The 18,075-nt window shown below is 41.0% G+C and overlaps 1 protein-coding gene across 1 annotated transcript; it reads right to left on the reverse strand.

Annotated features, from left to right (window-relative positions):
- Window positions 1-2,909: 2,909 nt before the first annotated feature.
- On the reverse strand, window positions 2,910-17,073 carry LOC124255521 (titin homolog). The gene is made up of 13 exons (XM_046689458.1): window positions 17,069-17,073; window positions 16,724-16,827; window positions 15,268-15,324; window positions 14,544-14,648; window positions 13,466-13,678; window positions 12,453-12,529; window positions 11,470-11,526; window positions 9,492-10,371; window positions 7,291-7,416; window positions 5,576-5,644; window positions 4,216-4,268; window positions 4,044-4,175; window positions 2,910-3,079 (listed from the first exon to the last, which is right to left on the reverse strand). The coding sequence occupies exons 3-12, from the start codon at window positions 15,292-15,294 to the stop codon at window positions 4,073-4,075; spliced, it is 1,710 nt and encodes a 569-aa protein (XP_046545414.1). The 5' UTR covers window positions 15,295-15,324; window positions 16,724-16,827; window positions 17,069-17,073; the 3' UTR covers window positions 2,910-3,079; window positions 4,044-4,072.
- Window positions 17,074-18,075: the final 1,002 nt, after the last annotated feature.

An 18,075-nucleotide genomic window follows, 5' to 3' on the forward strand; every position in this document is an offset into this window, starting at 1 on the left:
TGTCAACCCAGTCAGCGAGCCTAACCACCCGATCCCGTTAGTCACCTCTTACGACAAGCATGGGTTACTGAAGTTCAATTCTAACCCGGATCTTCACAGGTCTTCCCACATTGTACCCATGTGGGGAATTGAACCCAGGTCTTTGACGAGATGAGCAAACACTTTAACCAGTAGGCTACCCCACCACCCCTGGCATCACTGAAGCAGCATATTGTTGATAAAATTCACTATGGTGGACAGATAATACATCATGAAATATTGATGTATCTGAGTGACTTACGGTCCTTCTTGTCCAAACTTTTCAGACATCTTTGCAGAAGTTTTCTTGCAGCTTCAGGACGATCATTTTTGAAGAGGAACAAGCCAAACCCTGTCCAAACTGTTTTGTCCTGGGTGAACTTCTTTGTCATTGTGTTGTACATTTTCTCTGCTTCCTGAAAACAGATGTCAAGCTTCAATGCTATGGGTCAATACTCAAAGAGATAATATTTTGAAGTGCAGTGGTGCTGAAGGATATGAGACTCATGAATGATTGGACAGTGGTTGAATTGTTTAAGCTTGGAAGGTGGTGGTGGAATTTGGTTTAACGTCGTGCTTGAGAATATTTCGCTCATATGACGACGTGCATGCATGTGTGTGTATGTGTATGTGCGGCTGCTTGTACTAGCCCAGACTGAAGCTGGTTTTATAGTGCTAGCCCACTGAGATACCATGCCGCAGTGAAGCATGAATACCCCACTCAGACACATTATACTGACTCCGAGCCGACCAGTCCTTGTTGTACCCATTAATGCCGAGCGCCAGGCAGGGACCAACAAGTACCATATTTTAACGTCTTTTGGTATGACGCGGTCGGGGATCGAACCCGCGACCTTCCGCACTCCGGGCAGACGTTCTAACCACTAACCCGGAGGCGGTCCTAATAAGTGCATTTGGAAGGTAGGTTGAGTGGTGTTTTAAATAATGTTGAATGGTTGGTTGTTGGGTGTCTGATATGATGTTTTGTGGAAGGATAGTTAGTGGAAGGATGGGTGGACACATGGATGTTTGGAGGGTTGGTGGGGCTTGACTGGATGGTGGACGTTTGGTTGGTGGATGCTTGGATGATAGTCTATCGTGCTTGATTTCATTGTGTGCGAGTGGATTGAGTGTTGGTGGATAGGTGAGTGGAGGGTATTTGACTGAATGGTGGGCAGGTGGATTGTGGAAGGGCAATAGTGATTGGGTGGGCATGGGAAAGCGGTAAACAATGAAATGGATGTGTGGGTGGTTCATGATGGGTAGGAGGTTGGTCTGGGAATGGTGCATTATGGGTGGATCATGCATGATGGGCAGGAAGTTGGTCTGGGAATGGTGCATTATGGGTGGGTCATGCATGATGGGCAGCAGGTTGGTCTGGGAATGGTGCATTATGGGTGGGTCATGCATGATGGGTAGGAGGTTGGTCTGGGAATGGTGCATTATGGGTGGGTCATGCATGATGGGTAGGAGGTTGGTCTGGGAATGGTGCATTATGGGTGGGTCATGCATGATGGGCAGGAGGTTGGTCTGGGAATGGTGCATTATGGGTGGGTCATGCATGATGGGTAGGAGGTTGGTCTGGGAATGGTGCATTATGGGTGGGTCATGCATGATGGGCAGGAGGTTGGTCTGGGAATGGTGCATTATGGGTGGGTCATGCATGATGGGTAGGAGGTTGGTCTGGGAATGGTGCATTATGGGTGGGTCATGCATGATGGGTAGGAAGTTGGTCTGGGAATAGTGTATTATGGGTGGGTCATGCATGATGGGCAGGAAGTTGGTCTGGGAATGGTGCATTATGGGTGGGTCATGCATGATGGGTAGGAGGTTGGTCTGGGAATGGTGCATTATGGGTGGGTCATGCATGATGGGTAGGAGGTTGGTCTGGGAATGGTGCATTATGGGTGGGTCATGCATGATGGGCAGGAGGTTGGTCTGGGAATGGTGTATTATGGGTGGGTCATGCATGATGGGTAGGAAGTTGGTCTGGGAATGGTGCATTATGGGTGGGTCATGCATGATGGGTAGGGAGGTTGGTCTGGGAATGGTGTATTATGGGTGGGTCATGCATGATGGGCAGGAGGTTGGTCTGGGAATGGTCTGGGTATGGTCATGCATGATGGTAGGAGGTTGGTCTGGGAATGTTGCATTATGGGTGGGTCATGCATGATGGTAGGAGGTTGGTCTGGGAATGGTGCATTATGGGTGGGTCATGCATGATGGGTAGGAGGTTGGTCTGGGAATGGTGCATTATGGGTGGGTCATGCATGATGGGCAGGAGGTTGGTCTGGGAATGGTGCATTTGGGGGTGGGTCATGCATGATGGGTAGGAGGTTGGTCTGGGAATGGTGCATTATGGGTGGGTCATGCATGATGGTAGGAGGTTGGTCTGGGAATGGTGCATTATGGGTGGGCCATGCATGATGGGTAGGAGGTTGGTCTGGGAATGGTGCATTATGGGTGGGTCATGCATGATGGGCAGGAGGTTGGTCTGGGAATGGTGTATTATGGGTGGGTCATGCATGATGGTAGGAGGTTGGTCTGGGAATGGTGCATTATGGGTGGGTCATGCATGATGGGTACTATGTGCATGATGCATGATTAGAGTGCGTGCATGCGTGAGTGACACATTTGGTGGCTGTTTGGTGAGTGTATAGGTGGCAAATGATTGGATGATAAGTGATGGATGACTGAATGATGAGTTATTGAAGTTTGTATGATGAGTGGGTATGTAATACCTTTACCCTGATGATTAAATGATGGATGATTTTATGAAGATTATGAATAAGGGGAAGTTAAAAAAATGAGTTTGTTTGGGCCAAATAAGTGTTGAGAAAGTGAATGGTGACAACTGTTCTGATAACAGATGTGTCTTGTACACCCTCTCACCTCCATCTTGCCACTACCGGAGTACACCTGTACCATCTGCTTGTACACCTTGATGGGGTCATTCTGCTGCAGGGCCCGGTCGAACACGGCAGTGAGCTGGGCCTCTCCCCCGTACATGTTCTCAAGGTTCATGAAGGCCAGCCACACATTCAGCTTCTCCTGCTCTTCCCTGACACAAACATACACTCATCACACGACAACAACAGCAACAGCAACAACAGAAGCAACAGCAACAGACTAAATGAGTTGGTGAGTATACAAAAAAGTACATCCCACACACTCACAAGGAAAACACCCTGATCACAATTTACTGGCACTTAATAATTCAATTTTAATCTGCTGATCAACTCATTTATTCTATTGTATCAACACGTTACCTTGTACCTATTCTTCACAACTGTCATGTTCATCAATCCTTTCTAATTGCCTAACACTACTCTGTCATAACTCAGACACCACTCAATCCCCACCACGCCAAACCAAAAGACGTAAAATATGGTACTTGTTGGTCCCTGCCTGGCATTAATGGGTACAACAAGGAGTCGCAGTCAGTATAATGTGTGAGTGGGGTATTCATGCTTCACTGCGGCATGGTATCTCAGTGGGCTAGCACTATAAAACCAGCTTATTACAAGCAGCAATACACATCAACGTCGCATATGAGGACTCACCTTGGTGAGTGATGGTTTTCACGGCAATATTCCAGCAATATCAAGGCTTAGGACTCAAGGAATGGGCTCCACACATGTTGGGAATTGGACCTGGATCTTCAGCATGACAAGCGAACAACGCCTTAACCACTAAGCTACCCCATCGCCCCTCCACAGCTGGAGTCATGTATCTAATTATAACTGGCTTCATTAGTATGTTTGTATATCATGGCAGGTCGGATTAACTTATTGAGAATATCAGGTGGTCCTTAACTTCTGTTCAGCAATATATGTCATGTCAGCATGAAAACTATCATGTGTAGACCAAGCAAACCAGTGATTGATATCATAAGCATGACCCATGCCTAGAAAATAGCCTATTTTAACTAGGATGTTGACCACTTGACCCTTTAAGCAAGGAAGCTTTGGACCTATTCTGACTTAGGATACCTTTGTGATGACAGCGATAAGAGATAGAAGTACCTGAAAGATATTGTCTTGAGCTCTCTCGCCTACAGTCCTTGCCTTCTCGATCTCGGCTGTCTCCAGATGGAAGGCCATGTACCTCGTCCACAGCAGGGAGCTGTTGGGGGACTGCAAGACCAGGCGTCATCACTGCTCACTGGGACCTGCGGTCGTAACATTATAATAAAACAAGTCATCGCTGCTCACTGGGACCTGATCCCCTTCTAGCTGCTGACGTTCATACTGTAACATTACAATAATAAAACATTTGGACTGTAATAATATGGAATGGTTTGTATTGTGACAATAAAGTGCCAAAATGACCATAATATCATAATAACATGGAGCCACTTGTATTATAATAACATGGAACTATTAGTACTGTAATAATTTAGATATCTTTGTATTGTAATAAAAAAAGAGCCACTGGAACAGAAATAATATGGAACCATTTGTGTTGTGTCTTGTAACTTAGGACCACTTGGTCTCTAATACTGGAGATTGATAATAACATACAGCCATTTGTACTTTGGCGAAACGCCAGTATGTGCGCATTTCGAGGCCTTAATAAAAAGGAGTCATTTCTACTGTAGGATAGCAGAGGCCCAGATAAGCTCCTCCATGATGTTCATAATCTGCGCATCATGTCTTCTGGGTATCCGGGTAAAATCGTAATAGAAAATTTCAAATAACACGATTGAAAAATAATTGTTGATTTTTGATACCAATTAGGCGGCTCTCACATCCTGCTCACTGGGCGAAGAAGGAGAGTGGAGCACGATTGAAAAATACTTGTTTGCATGAGTCAGGATAAGGAAAAATTTTCAAATACATTGAAAAATAATTGTTGTTAATTGCATTGAAAAATACTTGTTGCGTATCAATTACACATTTAAAATGTTGGATACGCAAAAAGTTTAAAACAAATGCGTACAGATTATATTTATAAAAAATTGCTTGCGTAATGAAAAAGACATCGATTGCTATCAAGTTATACTGTTAGTATAGGACAAGTGTTGTACTGTCAGTATAGGATGAGTGATTTTTTTATAAAATCATTTCCATTATATTTAAGTTGGTTTTGATTAGGTATGACATAAGGCAGAACATACCTGCTTAGTAAACTTACTCAATGACATAATACTTAGGTGAGTAAAATGACTGAAACACGGACATATTTGAAAGCAGTGGGTAACGGAAAATGAAATACCCACTCAACATTCAAAATACCCACTCCAAAAAAATACAGTAGGTACAGTACCCACATGAGCTAAAACTTATCTGGAGCTCTGGGATAGGTAACTATTGGTATAGTGCTTGTAAAGAGCAGTTTGTACTGTAAAAACATGGATACACCTGAACTGTGAATGGAGGCACTTAGACCTTAATTACATGGAGCCATCTCCGCGGTAACAAGGAATCTTTTAGAGTTTAGAGTTGAGGTACTGTGACATGGAGAAAAACATGAGCCAAGGTTAATTGATTACATCACTTCTTCTCTATCTGATTGGTTATAATCATTTTGAGATGTAATCAAACATTCTTCTCACAGCATATATTTTCTTTTCTTCTTCGATCCTTTCTTGCTGGCGTTCATGAGCGGTCTTCTTCACAGGTTTCTGAGAAAAAAAAGCTTTAATCAAGCATACATCTTAGATTTGCAATTACACTTATGTATTGTATTAAGAAATATGCATGTGTTTCATGTTTGGCATTTTACTTTTATCTACAGATAGGTAAACTGGTGGTTGATAGCATGAACATCGATCCCCCCCTTTGGTCCTGAAGGTTTATTAAATGACCCGTGAAAACGGGTGAAAATGAAGTGTGCACCCCCCTTTCCCAAGAGTGTGCACAGCCCCCACCCCACCCCTTTTCGCAAAACCTGTATCGCCCTCGTTACAATGTTATACAGACCCGTGAAGATCTGGAGTAGAATAGGTCTTCAGCAACCCATGTGCTTGCCATAAAAGGCGACTATGCTTGTCATAAGAGGCGACTAACGGGATCGGGTGGTCAGTTTCGCTGACTTGGTTGACACATGTCATCGGTTCCCAATTGCGCAGATCGATGCTCATGCTGTTGATCACTGGATTGTCTGGTCCAGACTCGATTATTTACAGACCACCGCCATATAGCTGGGATATTGCTGAGTGCGGCGTGAAACTAAACTCACTCACTCACTCAATGTTATACATGTTTGGTGCCACGTGGCCCTGTCCATAGGTGAGGTGAGGTGAAATTGGGTTTAACGTCGTACTTGAGAATATTTCGCTCATATGACGACTTGCATGCATGTGTATGTGTATGTGCAGCTGCTTGTACTAGCCCAGACTGAAGCTGGTTTTATAGTGCTAGCCCACTGAGATACCATGCTGCAGTGAAGCATGAATACCTCACTCAGACACATTATACTGACTCCGAGCCGACCAGTCCTTGTTGTGCCCATTAATGCCGAGAGCCAGGAAGGAACCAACAAGTACCATATTTTAGCGTCTTTTGGTATGACGCGGTTGGGGATCGAACCCGCGACCTTCCGCTCTCCGGGCGGACGCTCTAACCACTACACCACGGAGGCAGTCCCCTGTACATAGAGCTCAGGTCACAAATCAGTTGAATTAAGCAACAGTGGACACGAGGAGTCCTCGGATCAGTGACCAAGTTTGGCAGCTGGGTTCCTAAGAGTTTCTAGGACTTTAGTCCTGCCCCACAACGAAGCACATGTGATACATGTGGTCTCATGTCATGTGACTATAACCTTCTAGCGCCTACCAGGCAGCTTGGGTTATCCGGGGTAATAATAATCAGATTGTGTGGGTGCGCCGAGCATGCATTGTGCATGGAGAAATGCGCATGATAAATGGACTATTATCATTTTTATTATTACCAAAAGGCTGTGACGTCACACAATGGCAAAATCATCACATCTGGTCACCTAGTTCATATAGTTGCTCTATCGACTAGATCTATACTAGACTTGGTTGCTGGTGACCTATATCAACCTGGAATCCCCACAGAGTTCCACAAGAGGTGCTGGGGTCCAGTATGGTGTCACAAACCCAATAGACAGCGGTAGGGTAGCCTAGAGTTGCTGTTGGTATGTCACACCAAAAACCTGGGTTCAATTCCAAAATGGTGTAATATGTGAAGCCTACTGCTGGTGTCATCTGTTGTGATATTGCTGGAATATTTCTAAAAGCAGTGTAAAACAATACACTCTCCCTCACTCACTCACTCACTCACTTTAAATAGACAATCAACTTACTGTTTCTTCAACCTCTTCATCACTGCTGTCATCATTGACACCAGTTGGAGCTACAGAAAAGTCTTCACTGAAGGAAAACCCTGCAGACAGCGATAGTCTTGGAGGATTGGAGCCAACTTTTGGTACCTGTGAGACAGAAGATATTACATGATGTTTGAATTATCTGTAATGTTGAAGTCATTTGGAGAGGTATCAACACCATAATATTATTCTGTTCCTTTCAGGCTTGAAAATATAAACATTACAAAACTAACAATGGCAGTTACCCTAATATTGAAACCATTCCCAGAGAGTGATGTACAGAATTAATCAGTATAGATTCAAAGATTCAATGCTGGATTTAATTGATAGCATCAGTTGCTGAGTACCAATCTTATCCGGAATTTACACCGGTCAGACAGTCACTTTTTACCTCGATATTTAATCATGTCATGTAAAAAATCTGTTTGTATTCTCAAAACAGTGTCGGCCCATAAGTTTTCACATGCAATACAGCAATTAATACTCCCTTGTTGTAACCTCGTGTTAGGTTGTATAAACCTACACATGTTATTTGTCATCATTCACTTGATGGTCAGTTAATGAATTTATAACAGGTATAATTAGTGGTAACACACTTAGATTACCCGACAAAGGTTCCCATTTGGCATTTCTTGTGTCTGGAGTAAATATTCAACATTATAGACATCGATCAAAGGATTAACCGATAACACGCTGATTGATTAATTACTTTTATCTTACACAGCGGAATTGTCAAAAAGGTAGTGTTTATGTATGTAGATTTACTAATCTATACTGAATACACTCTGTCGTGTCGGTAGGTGTCTCGCGTGAAAACAACGTCCTTCTTTCAAAGGATTAACCAGCTGACATTGATTGATTGCCCATTATTGGCTAACTAAATTACTGTTTTAAAGAAAGTGGACATTATGCAATTAGTTGCCAGGTGTGCTATCTTGGGTGACCAATGGAGACTATACACCAATACCTGAAAAAGATTTATCACTTTTTTCGTATATTAAACTGTTAAAAGACACATCATTTGGAACAGTTTTGTGGACATTGATGGATACATTCCTCGAACAAGGTAATGGCCTGATATTGTTCCTATAACTTTAATCTGTTTTAATTTTAATATTTGCATTTTGTTTTTATTCATTTGTCGTAGCATTCAACAGAATCATTGTTTTCGCCGTGAAGTGTAATGAGACAGACAACATGCACTAGGGTGTGTGCGAATTATGATTCACATTGGCAAACTATAAAATGTCTAGATATTACAGTTCTGTTATAAATTCACTATATGTATCAGCAGATCGCCTGCTTTTTATTTAGTTTCAAAATGCACACAAGTATGATAATAAACTAATTAGGATTATAAGACCAAATATACAGACGCATTACTGACTAGTATCTACATACTGGTGATGGACATTAACCATGGGAATGTAGAAGGAATTTGTCAGCGCAGTATTGTGACTTGACCCCCACCTCGCTTCCGTGGAAGAAATCGTTATGTTATAAGTTGTGTCATGCAAAATCCGTTTGGTTATGATTCCAATACATATTTAACCATTCTGAGTAGAAAGTAGTCTTGATTTTCTAACTTGATGAAAACAAACTATAATCTCATTAATTCTAACAGATTTTTTATTTTTAAAATGGCGAGAGCCCTGTCGTGAACATCCGCCAGCCTGAGGGATAAATGGTATTTAGGTTTGTTTTCACCGAAGTTACAAAAATCAAAACTTTCTACTGGTAATAAAATATGTATTTTATTGATGGCCAATAGGATTTTGCATGACATAGCGCATATAACATAACAATTTTCTCGTGGCAGCGAGGTGGGTGTAAACATAATATTACTTACAATATTATTGTTACTTCGATTACAAACTCACTTCGAGGAAGATTAACAAAAGTTCTTGCAAACACTGAGAGTCCTTAACGCCACACTCAGCAGTTTAACACCACACTGGACCAGACAATCCAGTGATCAACAGCATGAGCATTGATCTATACAATTGGGATACGATGACATGTGTCAACCAAGCCAGCAAGCCTGACCACCCGATCCCGTTAGTCGCCTCTTACGACAATCACAGGTTCCTGAAGACCAATTCTAACCCGGATCTTCAGCGGTTTGACAAGACCACTGCTGGTCATGCTGCTACAAACTATTTCAACATCACCAACATTACCTTCATGTCTTCATCATCATCATCAGAATCTGAAGCCTTGTTTACTTCAATCCCACTGTCACTTTCCTCTGTTGACTTTATCTTCCCTTTTTTTGATGGCGTTTCTTTCACCGACTTCTCTTTAATTCCTTTGTCTTTCTTTCCTGGTGTTTCTTTAGGCAATTTCTCTTTCAAAGACTTTTCTGTCTTTGGTGTTTCTTTCACCACCTTTCCTTTATCCGCTTTTGTTTTCTTAGCTGGTGTCTCTGGTTCCCCTTTAACAGCCTTTACTTTCTTCGAAGGTGTCTCTTTTACTAATTCCCCTTTAACAGCCTTTACTTTCTTCGAAGGTGTCTCTTTTACTAATTCCCCTTTAACAGCCTTTACTTTCTTCGAAGGTGTCTCTTTTACTAATTCCTCTTTAACACCCTTTACTTTCTTCGAAGGTGTTTCTTTTACTGATTCCTCTGCAATTGACCTGTCTCTCTTCTTTAGCTTAGTCTTCCTTTCTTGTATCTCTGAATGGTCAGTATTCACCTTTCTTTTGTTTGTACCTGTTACCTCATAATCATCACCATCATCACTTTCACTCTCAGAAATGTCCATTGCACTTTTCTTTTTCTCTTTTAATTTCTTTTTCTTTGCACTTTTCACACTCTCTGAATTGTCAGTTTCACATGTGATGTCACTTTCTGATTTAGATTTCTTCTTTTTCTTGTTTTCTCTCACATTATCAATATTTGAAGCGTCACTTACACTTTTCAAATTTCGCTCGTCTTTTAAAGATTTGTCACCTTTTTCTGATTTCTTCTTCTTTGATTTTGGTTCTGATTCGGCATCAGTTTTCCCACTTTCCAACATTTGCTTGTGCGACTCTTCGGTTTTGCTTGGTTCAGTCTTCCTGTGAGACATAGCCATGGAATTCATTTCAGATATAAATGCCAAAATAATTTCATACTAATTATGACAACATTCAACTGATTGATGTTTTCATGCTCATGATGATAACTTTGATGTTAATCAAACATGTTACGACCATGATAACAATAACAAGCAGAGTGGGTGAGTATGTTTTTATGCCACTTTTAGCAATATTCCAGCAACATCACGACAGATGAAATGGGCTTCACACATTGTACCCATGTGGGGAATCAAACCCTTTAGCATGACGAGTGACCGCTTTAACCCCCAGGCTACCCTGCTGCCCCAATAATTAGCAGAGGATTCTGGGCAGGTCACAAAGATATGGCAGTCTCCATGGGAGGGTCAATAACAATTTTACACATGCATTCAGGGAGGACTGCTTCATATAAAAAGTGGTTTTGCGTTTTGACTTTTCAGATTTGGTCATAAAAAAATGTTCAAGGATAAGAGGAGGGTCATACTAGAGATGACAAGCAATAGGGGAGAGTTCAGTATTTTCAGTACATCAGTGTAATAAAACCTACTGACTTGCTACCATTGTAATAAATGACTGGTCCCTAAACTAGTGAGTGAGTGTGTTTAGTTTTACGCCGCACTCAGCAATACGGTCCCTAAACCAATCTTGAGAAGTGGTGTTGGAGGCAATAATAATGACAATGATAATATTCATAAATTAACATGAAATGACCCTGATTAGGAATTTAATAATGACATTTACAAGTAGCTGGAAAGGTTTCAGTGTATCTTATATTCTTCAACTTTACTCACAGACCCTCTTCAGTGTTAAGGATCTGGGTCCCGTTTCACAAAGCTCTCGTAGCGCCACGACTATCGTAAGTCAATGTTACAGTATAGGAAGTACTAATCCTACGAGAAAAGTTACGAGATCTTAGGCTTACGAGAGCTTTGTGAAACGGGACCCTGTACTCTTTCCTGAGTGAGTTTTTGTGCCACTTTTAGGAATCACTGGATCATCTGGTCCAGAGTGCCGACATATAGCTGGAATATAGCTGACACTAAACAACAAACAAACAAGTCTACCCTGGTACTCCCAGAGGAGGCAAAACGTACTTACCCTGACAAGTGTATATGTACAACATTCTCCATCAGGTTGTAACCGGTAACTGTACACCTAGCAAAACAACAAGAAGAACATCACAAGCTTCTTGACTATCATTCATTCTGGTTATGGTAGCCAATGTGGAATCACAAGTTTCTGGTGCTCCCAAGGGATGTAACTCTGAATAGCAAATATGCACCAGCATCCCAGACTAGGCAGAAGTTTTGATTATATTTGAGACATCATACTAAAGTCGAGTCAAGTACGTTGTGATATTGCTGCATATTTTACGCTTGAACAAACGATGCTATTTTATTTGACATCTATTATTGGTGTCATTTGTAGAATAAGAATGAGAATAAAAACAAAGGTGGCTAATGTGTCCACGGTATGTATCATGAAGGATCCTGAGATAGTAAACAGTTTTAATGAATGAAAATGGGATTGAATTTAATCAATAAAATGTGTTTTCTGACATCATACATTCTCGGATGGCGGTGTTTACCCGCGCAATTACGCGGTGTGTTGCAGCATAGCAAACGTTGTAAGTACTCGGCTGATTTATGATAAAGTTATTACGATGTTTTGCTGTTCATCTATTATTATTGAAAAGAAACCTGCATGTTTTAAGCATCTGAAAAACCATGGATATGTACGATAAACACTGTTAATTGCAATCCGCACTAGTTTACAACATGATTAACCAGAGCTCAACAGCGGATTTGTTGATGTGCTATTTTCGATGACATGTATGTGTGATCACTGGGCAACTTTTTTATCGGAGCCACAGATTACCCCGCGGTTTAACCGAATCCGCGGTATCGCGAAGAGCGTTATTGCGAGGGATGACTGTAACTTGGTATTTTGACCCATTGGTGTTTCTACACATTGACAGTTCTACACCATGTCATTTCAACACCATGTCATTTCAACACATTCCCATTTCAACACATTTGTATTGCCACAAACTGACATTCCTACACAGTGATATATCTTACCTGTGCATGTCTCCGACCTGGAATGTTGTTTTCAATGGTACCGTCATGTCAGTCGCAACCGCCCTCAGATGTGGTCTCTGGTGAACAGAATACAGTACATGGATCTGAGATATGGATAGATGTACATGTGGAGCAACTGTATTGTATTACATTTCAATTTCAAACTGTACTTTTGATCCTAATTTTGGCACAATGGTACTCTGAGTAATTTTGATTCAAGTCACATTTCATCCACTTTGTCTACAAACTATTTGGTGTGTGATATAAATTGATCATCCTCATAATAACAAGACAATACCTCAGTTTGGCACATGGTAAAATATACACAACCTGGGATAGGAATGGGTACCAGATTCAACAGTCCCATTCTCATCCTCGATAACTCCAGGGTATACGTTCCAATAAACCTCCACTATACCCTGGATGCATCTACGGCTCGAGCAGATGATTTTATAACCTCCCTTTGCTGACTCCAAATTCTCTTAGCCAATCAGATAAGCCGCCGTTAGACTCAGATTTGGGGGGAAAACATACAGACAAATTGACAGGTCTGAAACCTAAAAAAAATATATGCAGGAACTTCTTCTACCTCTTTCAGAATAAATCTGCAACAATATATTATTGTGTTGCCAAATGTAATCGGCTGGATAATTTATAAAATGAAAGTGAGTTGTGATTGGTACGCTCAACTTCCCAGCGTAGACACCTGATTCGTTAAAAGGCCAAGCAAGGGAGGTAATAACATTATCGGGCCGAGCCGTAGATGCATCCAGGATGTAGTGGAGGTTTATTAGAAGATACCCTGGAGTTATCGAGGATGTCCCATTCTAAGCTTACACTTTCCTTAAACTGACCTTAATAAATGCTTGTTGCATTAAGAGAATTTAAAAAGGAATATTTTGAATAATATGTGATATTTTGCAGCCATGACATTTATTAACTTGCTAAAGTTCTCTGTTTCATACATTTTCTGGTATTTGAACTTTTATTATTCATGTTTGACTTCTACAAACCGTTGCTAACGCTCTGACTCCATTGTCCAAGGTGAACCAAACTTTCCACTCCATGACATCAAAGACTTGTGCGTTGTGTGGCATGGTCTTATCTTCTGCTAGTGTGGAGAACTGATCATTGAGGCTTCCACAGGTGGCGCCGGACAGGTGAGGGAGGAGGGACAGATGGATTGATTTATTCTTGGACAGAGTGTACAACACTGTTCCTCTCACCTGGGAAAATAACCATATACTGTGTCTGAGAGGGGTATCCATGTTTAACTGCTGCAACAGTCTCTCATGCATGCATGCACGCACGCACGCACGCACGCACGCACACACATATTGCTTATATAACTGCAATAAATAATCATGAACGTGACATGAAACTCCAAGAAACTCAGCCCTCAATGAAACAACGAAATACAGTTTATGAGTCAAAACAAAGAAAACCAAACATGATGAATGGAGGCTGAGCTTGATGGGTTCCCACTATTCATGATGGCTGCTGACTTTAAGCGCATCTGTTCCAGTTTCACCATTCCCCGTATGTTTTCACCCCAGGGTTTTACGCGACGCACAAATGTGTCCAGTAGGCACAAACTAGAGAATGGACGCAGAACACCCAAAATATTCCGTCCGGAGAGATGCACAAAAATCCCTAGAGCTTACCTACATCACATCAAGAGTAGTTATCTCTAGTATCTGTCAATAGTTCACCCATCAGTCATGACCCCTGTCCAGATGATCACTGATTTATTCCAAGTAATTATCTCAACATACAGTACACTACACCATTTCAATACGTTACGAGACCCACACATTACCAGCAAAGACCCATAAAACTCTTGATGGAGAATGAGTTGGGTTTTACGCCACTTTTAGCAATATTCCAGCAATATCACGACGGCTACACCAGAAATGGGCTTTGCATATTGTACCCACGTGGGGAATCGAACCTGGGCCTTCGACATGACGAAGTGATTGCTTTAACCACTAGGCTACACCACCGCCCCAAATCATTGATGGGTTTCCCATGGACCCCCACCATTGTAAGTCAAGGTAAAACCCTGGTTCACCCTCACCCCTTCTCACTTACCTCACTCCCCTCCTTATACTGCCCAAGGGTGTAGGCTGGAGTGTGTGTCTGATGTACCAAGCCAGTCTGTCCATCAAAGTTGATAACCAGCCCTTCTTTAAGTACCTGGCAATAGAATCCAATACTGTGGACTGTCTACATACTATTTACAAGCACGGCAAAAATACTGAAGATGGAAGGACCAAAACAGTTAGTGTTACAATGGTTTGACGATGACTGTTTGCAGTGTCACTGTGGCCATGGATATATATCATTCTTGACACGAATGTCAGATTCTGATTGGCTGAGACCTATTTTTACCTGGGGTGTACTATATTACCTTTTACTTATTTCATCATTTTCAGTGCAATGAGATATATTTCTGATATTACCTGCTTGAAATGCTGAACTGTTGACATCACATTTGCAGCTTACCAACTGCAATTTTGTGTGTAATGATGAACATGACACAGACCTAGGGGGGATAACTCTAAAGTTTGTTTTCTTATGGCTGCTGGTTTGATGAAGGTGAACATTATGTGCAGTAGATCAATGCCTAACTGTGGTATTTTGCACAAGAGTGAGTTATTTGTCTTAAATGCTTCTTTTAGCAGTATTCCTGCAAAATAACAGTGGGAGACAACAGAAATGAGCTTCACACATAGTACCCAAGTGGGGAATCGAACCCGGGTCTTCGGCGTGATGAACAAACGTTTTAACCAATAATGCCAGTCATACTACTAACCTGTTGAATGGTGCCTGATACCTTCATTCCTGGGACCACAGTCTCAATCTTCGCCACCTGCAATACAACAGTGTAATAAGCCATGAAGAGTTACTTCCCTTATTGTCCAATTTTTCTGTGAGGTCTGTACTGTCAATTTGTCTCCAAATGAGAACAATAAATTGCAAAATAACTCCAAATCAGAAACAGTCTACTAAATCTCAATGCAGTACACAGCAATTAATAACCAATACTTAACAATATTGTTTGTTGTTGTTTTTACCCATCACTGGAAATTGTTGTTTAAGAAACTTGTTATGTGTAAAAGTTGATGTCTTTAACGGAGGGTGGCACAAAGGTAGGAGGAACAGCACAAACATGCACTGAATGTGCGACACAGTATACATGATAAACTATTCCTGATTTTCAGTTATATATCAATTCATCATTCTCATTGAAACAAAATGTATAAGGTTATTCCCAATCCTGACTCGAATTTTACAACCTTGATGAAACAAGCCATATGTAACCACCCTCATTACACCTAGTCAGTGGTGAATTTTAACCATCATCTTGAGAACCAAAAGCATTGCCTTGTCCAGTGTAGCTCAAAACTGCAACTGGCCAGATAGAGTAGTAGAGAAGCAAAACATCACTGATCCAAAGTGGAGAGAGTTTCAAGTGTCCAAAATAGCTCGTTAACTTCGCCCCTCTTCGGCTAATTCTGTGAGCTTGCAACTTATAGATAATGAATTCCAATATTTTTTCGTAATTTTCCTCATATCTTTTATAGTTACTAAAATTTGGCTACAAATCAATTCCTCTTTCACTAAAATATTTTAAATTATAAACTATCTTGCGACAATCGTCACGACATGCGGAGAAGTAAGCACGCTCTTGCCGAGGCAGGTCGCAGAACTATCGCTCACGTGCATCCCTCTTTCAACCAGAGACCATATGGTCTCTGTTTCAACTATAATAATTCAACATAACTTGAATGCCAGTGGTGACTGATGTAACTCTGTGTTCGTCCTCGCTGTTGAGTAGGTCACCTGGGCTTTTTTCTTCATTGTCTCAAGTTGAGATTAAAAGATGCATTGACCACTCAACCTCCTTGTGTCATATTTTCCGCCCCACACAATTCCTCTTTCACTAAAATATTTGAGTAACTATAAAAGATATAAGGAAAATTACTAAAAAATTACTGGAATTCATTATCTATAAGTTGCAAGCTCACGGAATTTGCCTAAGATGGGCGAAGTTAACGAGCTATTTTTGACACTTGAAATTCTCTTCACACAAGAATTAATGACAGATACTTGGATACCACGGTCCCTTACACTCATTTAAGTAAAGCTTTCCTTCTTCATCTAACATGAAGACATCTTTGTGTGATATTACATGATAGTTAAGTTTTCTACTTAATATACTGCTTCCTTGAATAATGTTTGCGTGGCTACCTTAGCAGTCTCCCTACCTGGGCTTTGTCGACTTGTTTTGGGTTGATTGACACTTTGATGTTTTTGTTCTTGCTGGACACGATGGAGCACTTGACAACCTGGCCTAGTTTCAGTGATTCACCTGCAATAAACACAACAAATTATGCAGGTCTTTACAATAAACACAGACCAATTCTAGCCAGGATCTTCCTGAGGCTCAAATGTGCACAGTGTTCTACTCTACACAGCCTCAGTGATACAAGGTGAGGTGAAATTGGGTTTAACGTTGTACTGACAAGAATATTTCAGTCCAGTGATACAAGACATTAACAATACCTACATCAAGATGAAATGGTGGGATATTATTGTCAAAGGCTTTCTACCTTCATTCACAGTGGAAATGGTGTATTATTGTCAAAGGCTTTCTACCTTCATTCCCGATTGTTGGCCAGAAATGCAGTCACACCGTCCACTCCAACGTCTAAAACATAGCCATGATCTTCACACGACTTCACACTGCCAAGCAGTACCTGCAACAAACATTTTGGGATCACATCAGATGAACATGTTGACAAAACACTTTTATGTATAGGATAATGAATAACTCTTTAAAAAACAGTCACACTATTTTGTCAATTGAATTGTAGCCTATATGACTGTTTGTTTGACATTTAACACTGCAGTCAACGGGTTAATATACACCCACATTTGGAAGGATGTGTTTTGTCTTATTCACAAGCCATGTCAGATTACCTGTTATTACAGGATATTTATACATTATTATAGGATACTTATATATTATTACAGGATATTTATTATAGGATACTTATATATTATTATAGGATACTTATATATTATTATAGGATACTTATATAGCGCACATATCCACGCAAATAATACATGCTCAAGGCGCTGGTATGTTTTCCCTCCATCATTGGAGTGAGTGAGTGAGTTTAGTTTTACGCCGCACTCAGCAATATTCCAGCTATATGGTGGCGGTCTGTAAATAATCGAGTCTGGACCAGACAATCCAGTGATCAACAGCATGAGCATCGATGTGCGCAATTGACTTGGTTGTCGCATGTCATCGTATTCCAAGTGCGTAGATTGATGCTCATGTTGTTGATCACTGGATTGTCTGGTCCATACTCAATTACTTATAAGCCATATAGCTGGAATATTGCTGAGAGCAGCGTTAAAGAACAACCAAACCAAATGAAAGGGCAAGACAGCCAAGGGGGACAACTCTGTCACTCAGGTAAGCATCAGCAGACCACTGACTGTAACAGTACCAGCAGAAGGAAGACAAATTACCTAATTCCAACATATTTTATTCAACACCACATGTGATTCTTGACTTTATAATTATAACTTTTAAAATTTTATTTGA

The sequence above is a fragment of the Haliotis rubra genome, unplaced genomic scaffold, assembly GCF_003918875.1.
Source record: "Haliotis rubra isolate DU_JTF1 unplaced genomic scaffold, ASM391887v1 Scf601, whole genome shotgun sequence".
Lineage (NCBI taxonomy): Eukaryota > Metazoa > Mollusca > Gastropoda > Lepetellida > Haliotidae > Haliotis > Haliotis rubra.

Excerpts from the sequence above, each read along its gene's own strand:
- LOC124255521 (XM_046689458.1), bottom strand. The coding sequence starts at position 15,294 with ATGAAGGTATCAGGCACCATTCAACAG. Across the intron at positions 13,679-14,543 it reads AGTATAAGGAGGGGAGTGAG|GTGAGAGGAACAGTGTTGTA; the intron begins GTAAGTGAGAAG and ends TTATTTTCCCAG. Across the intron at positions 4,269-5,575 it reads AAGAAAAGAAAATATATGCT|TATGAACGTCAGCAGCTAGA; the intron begins GTGAGAAGAATG and ends GTAATGTTACAG.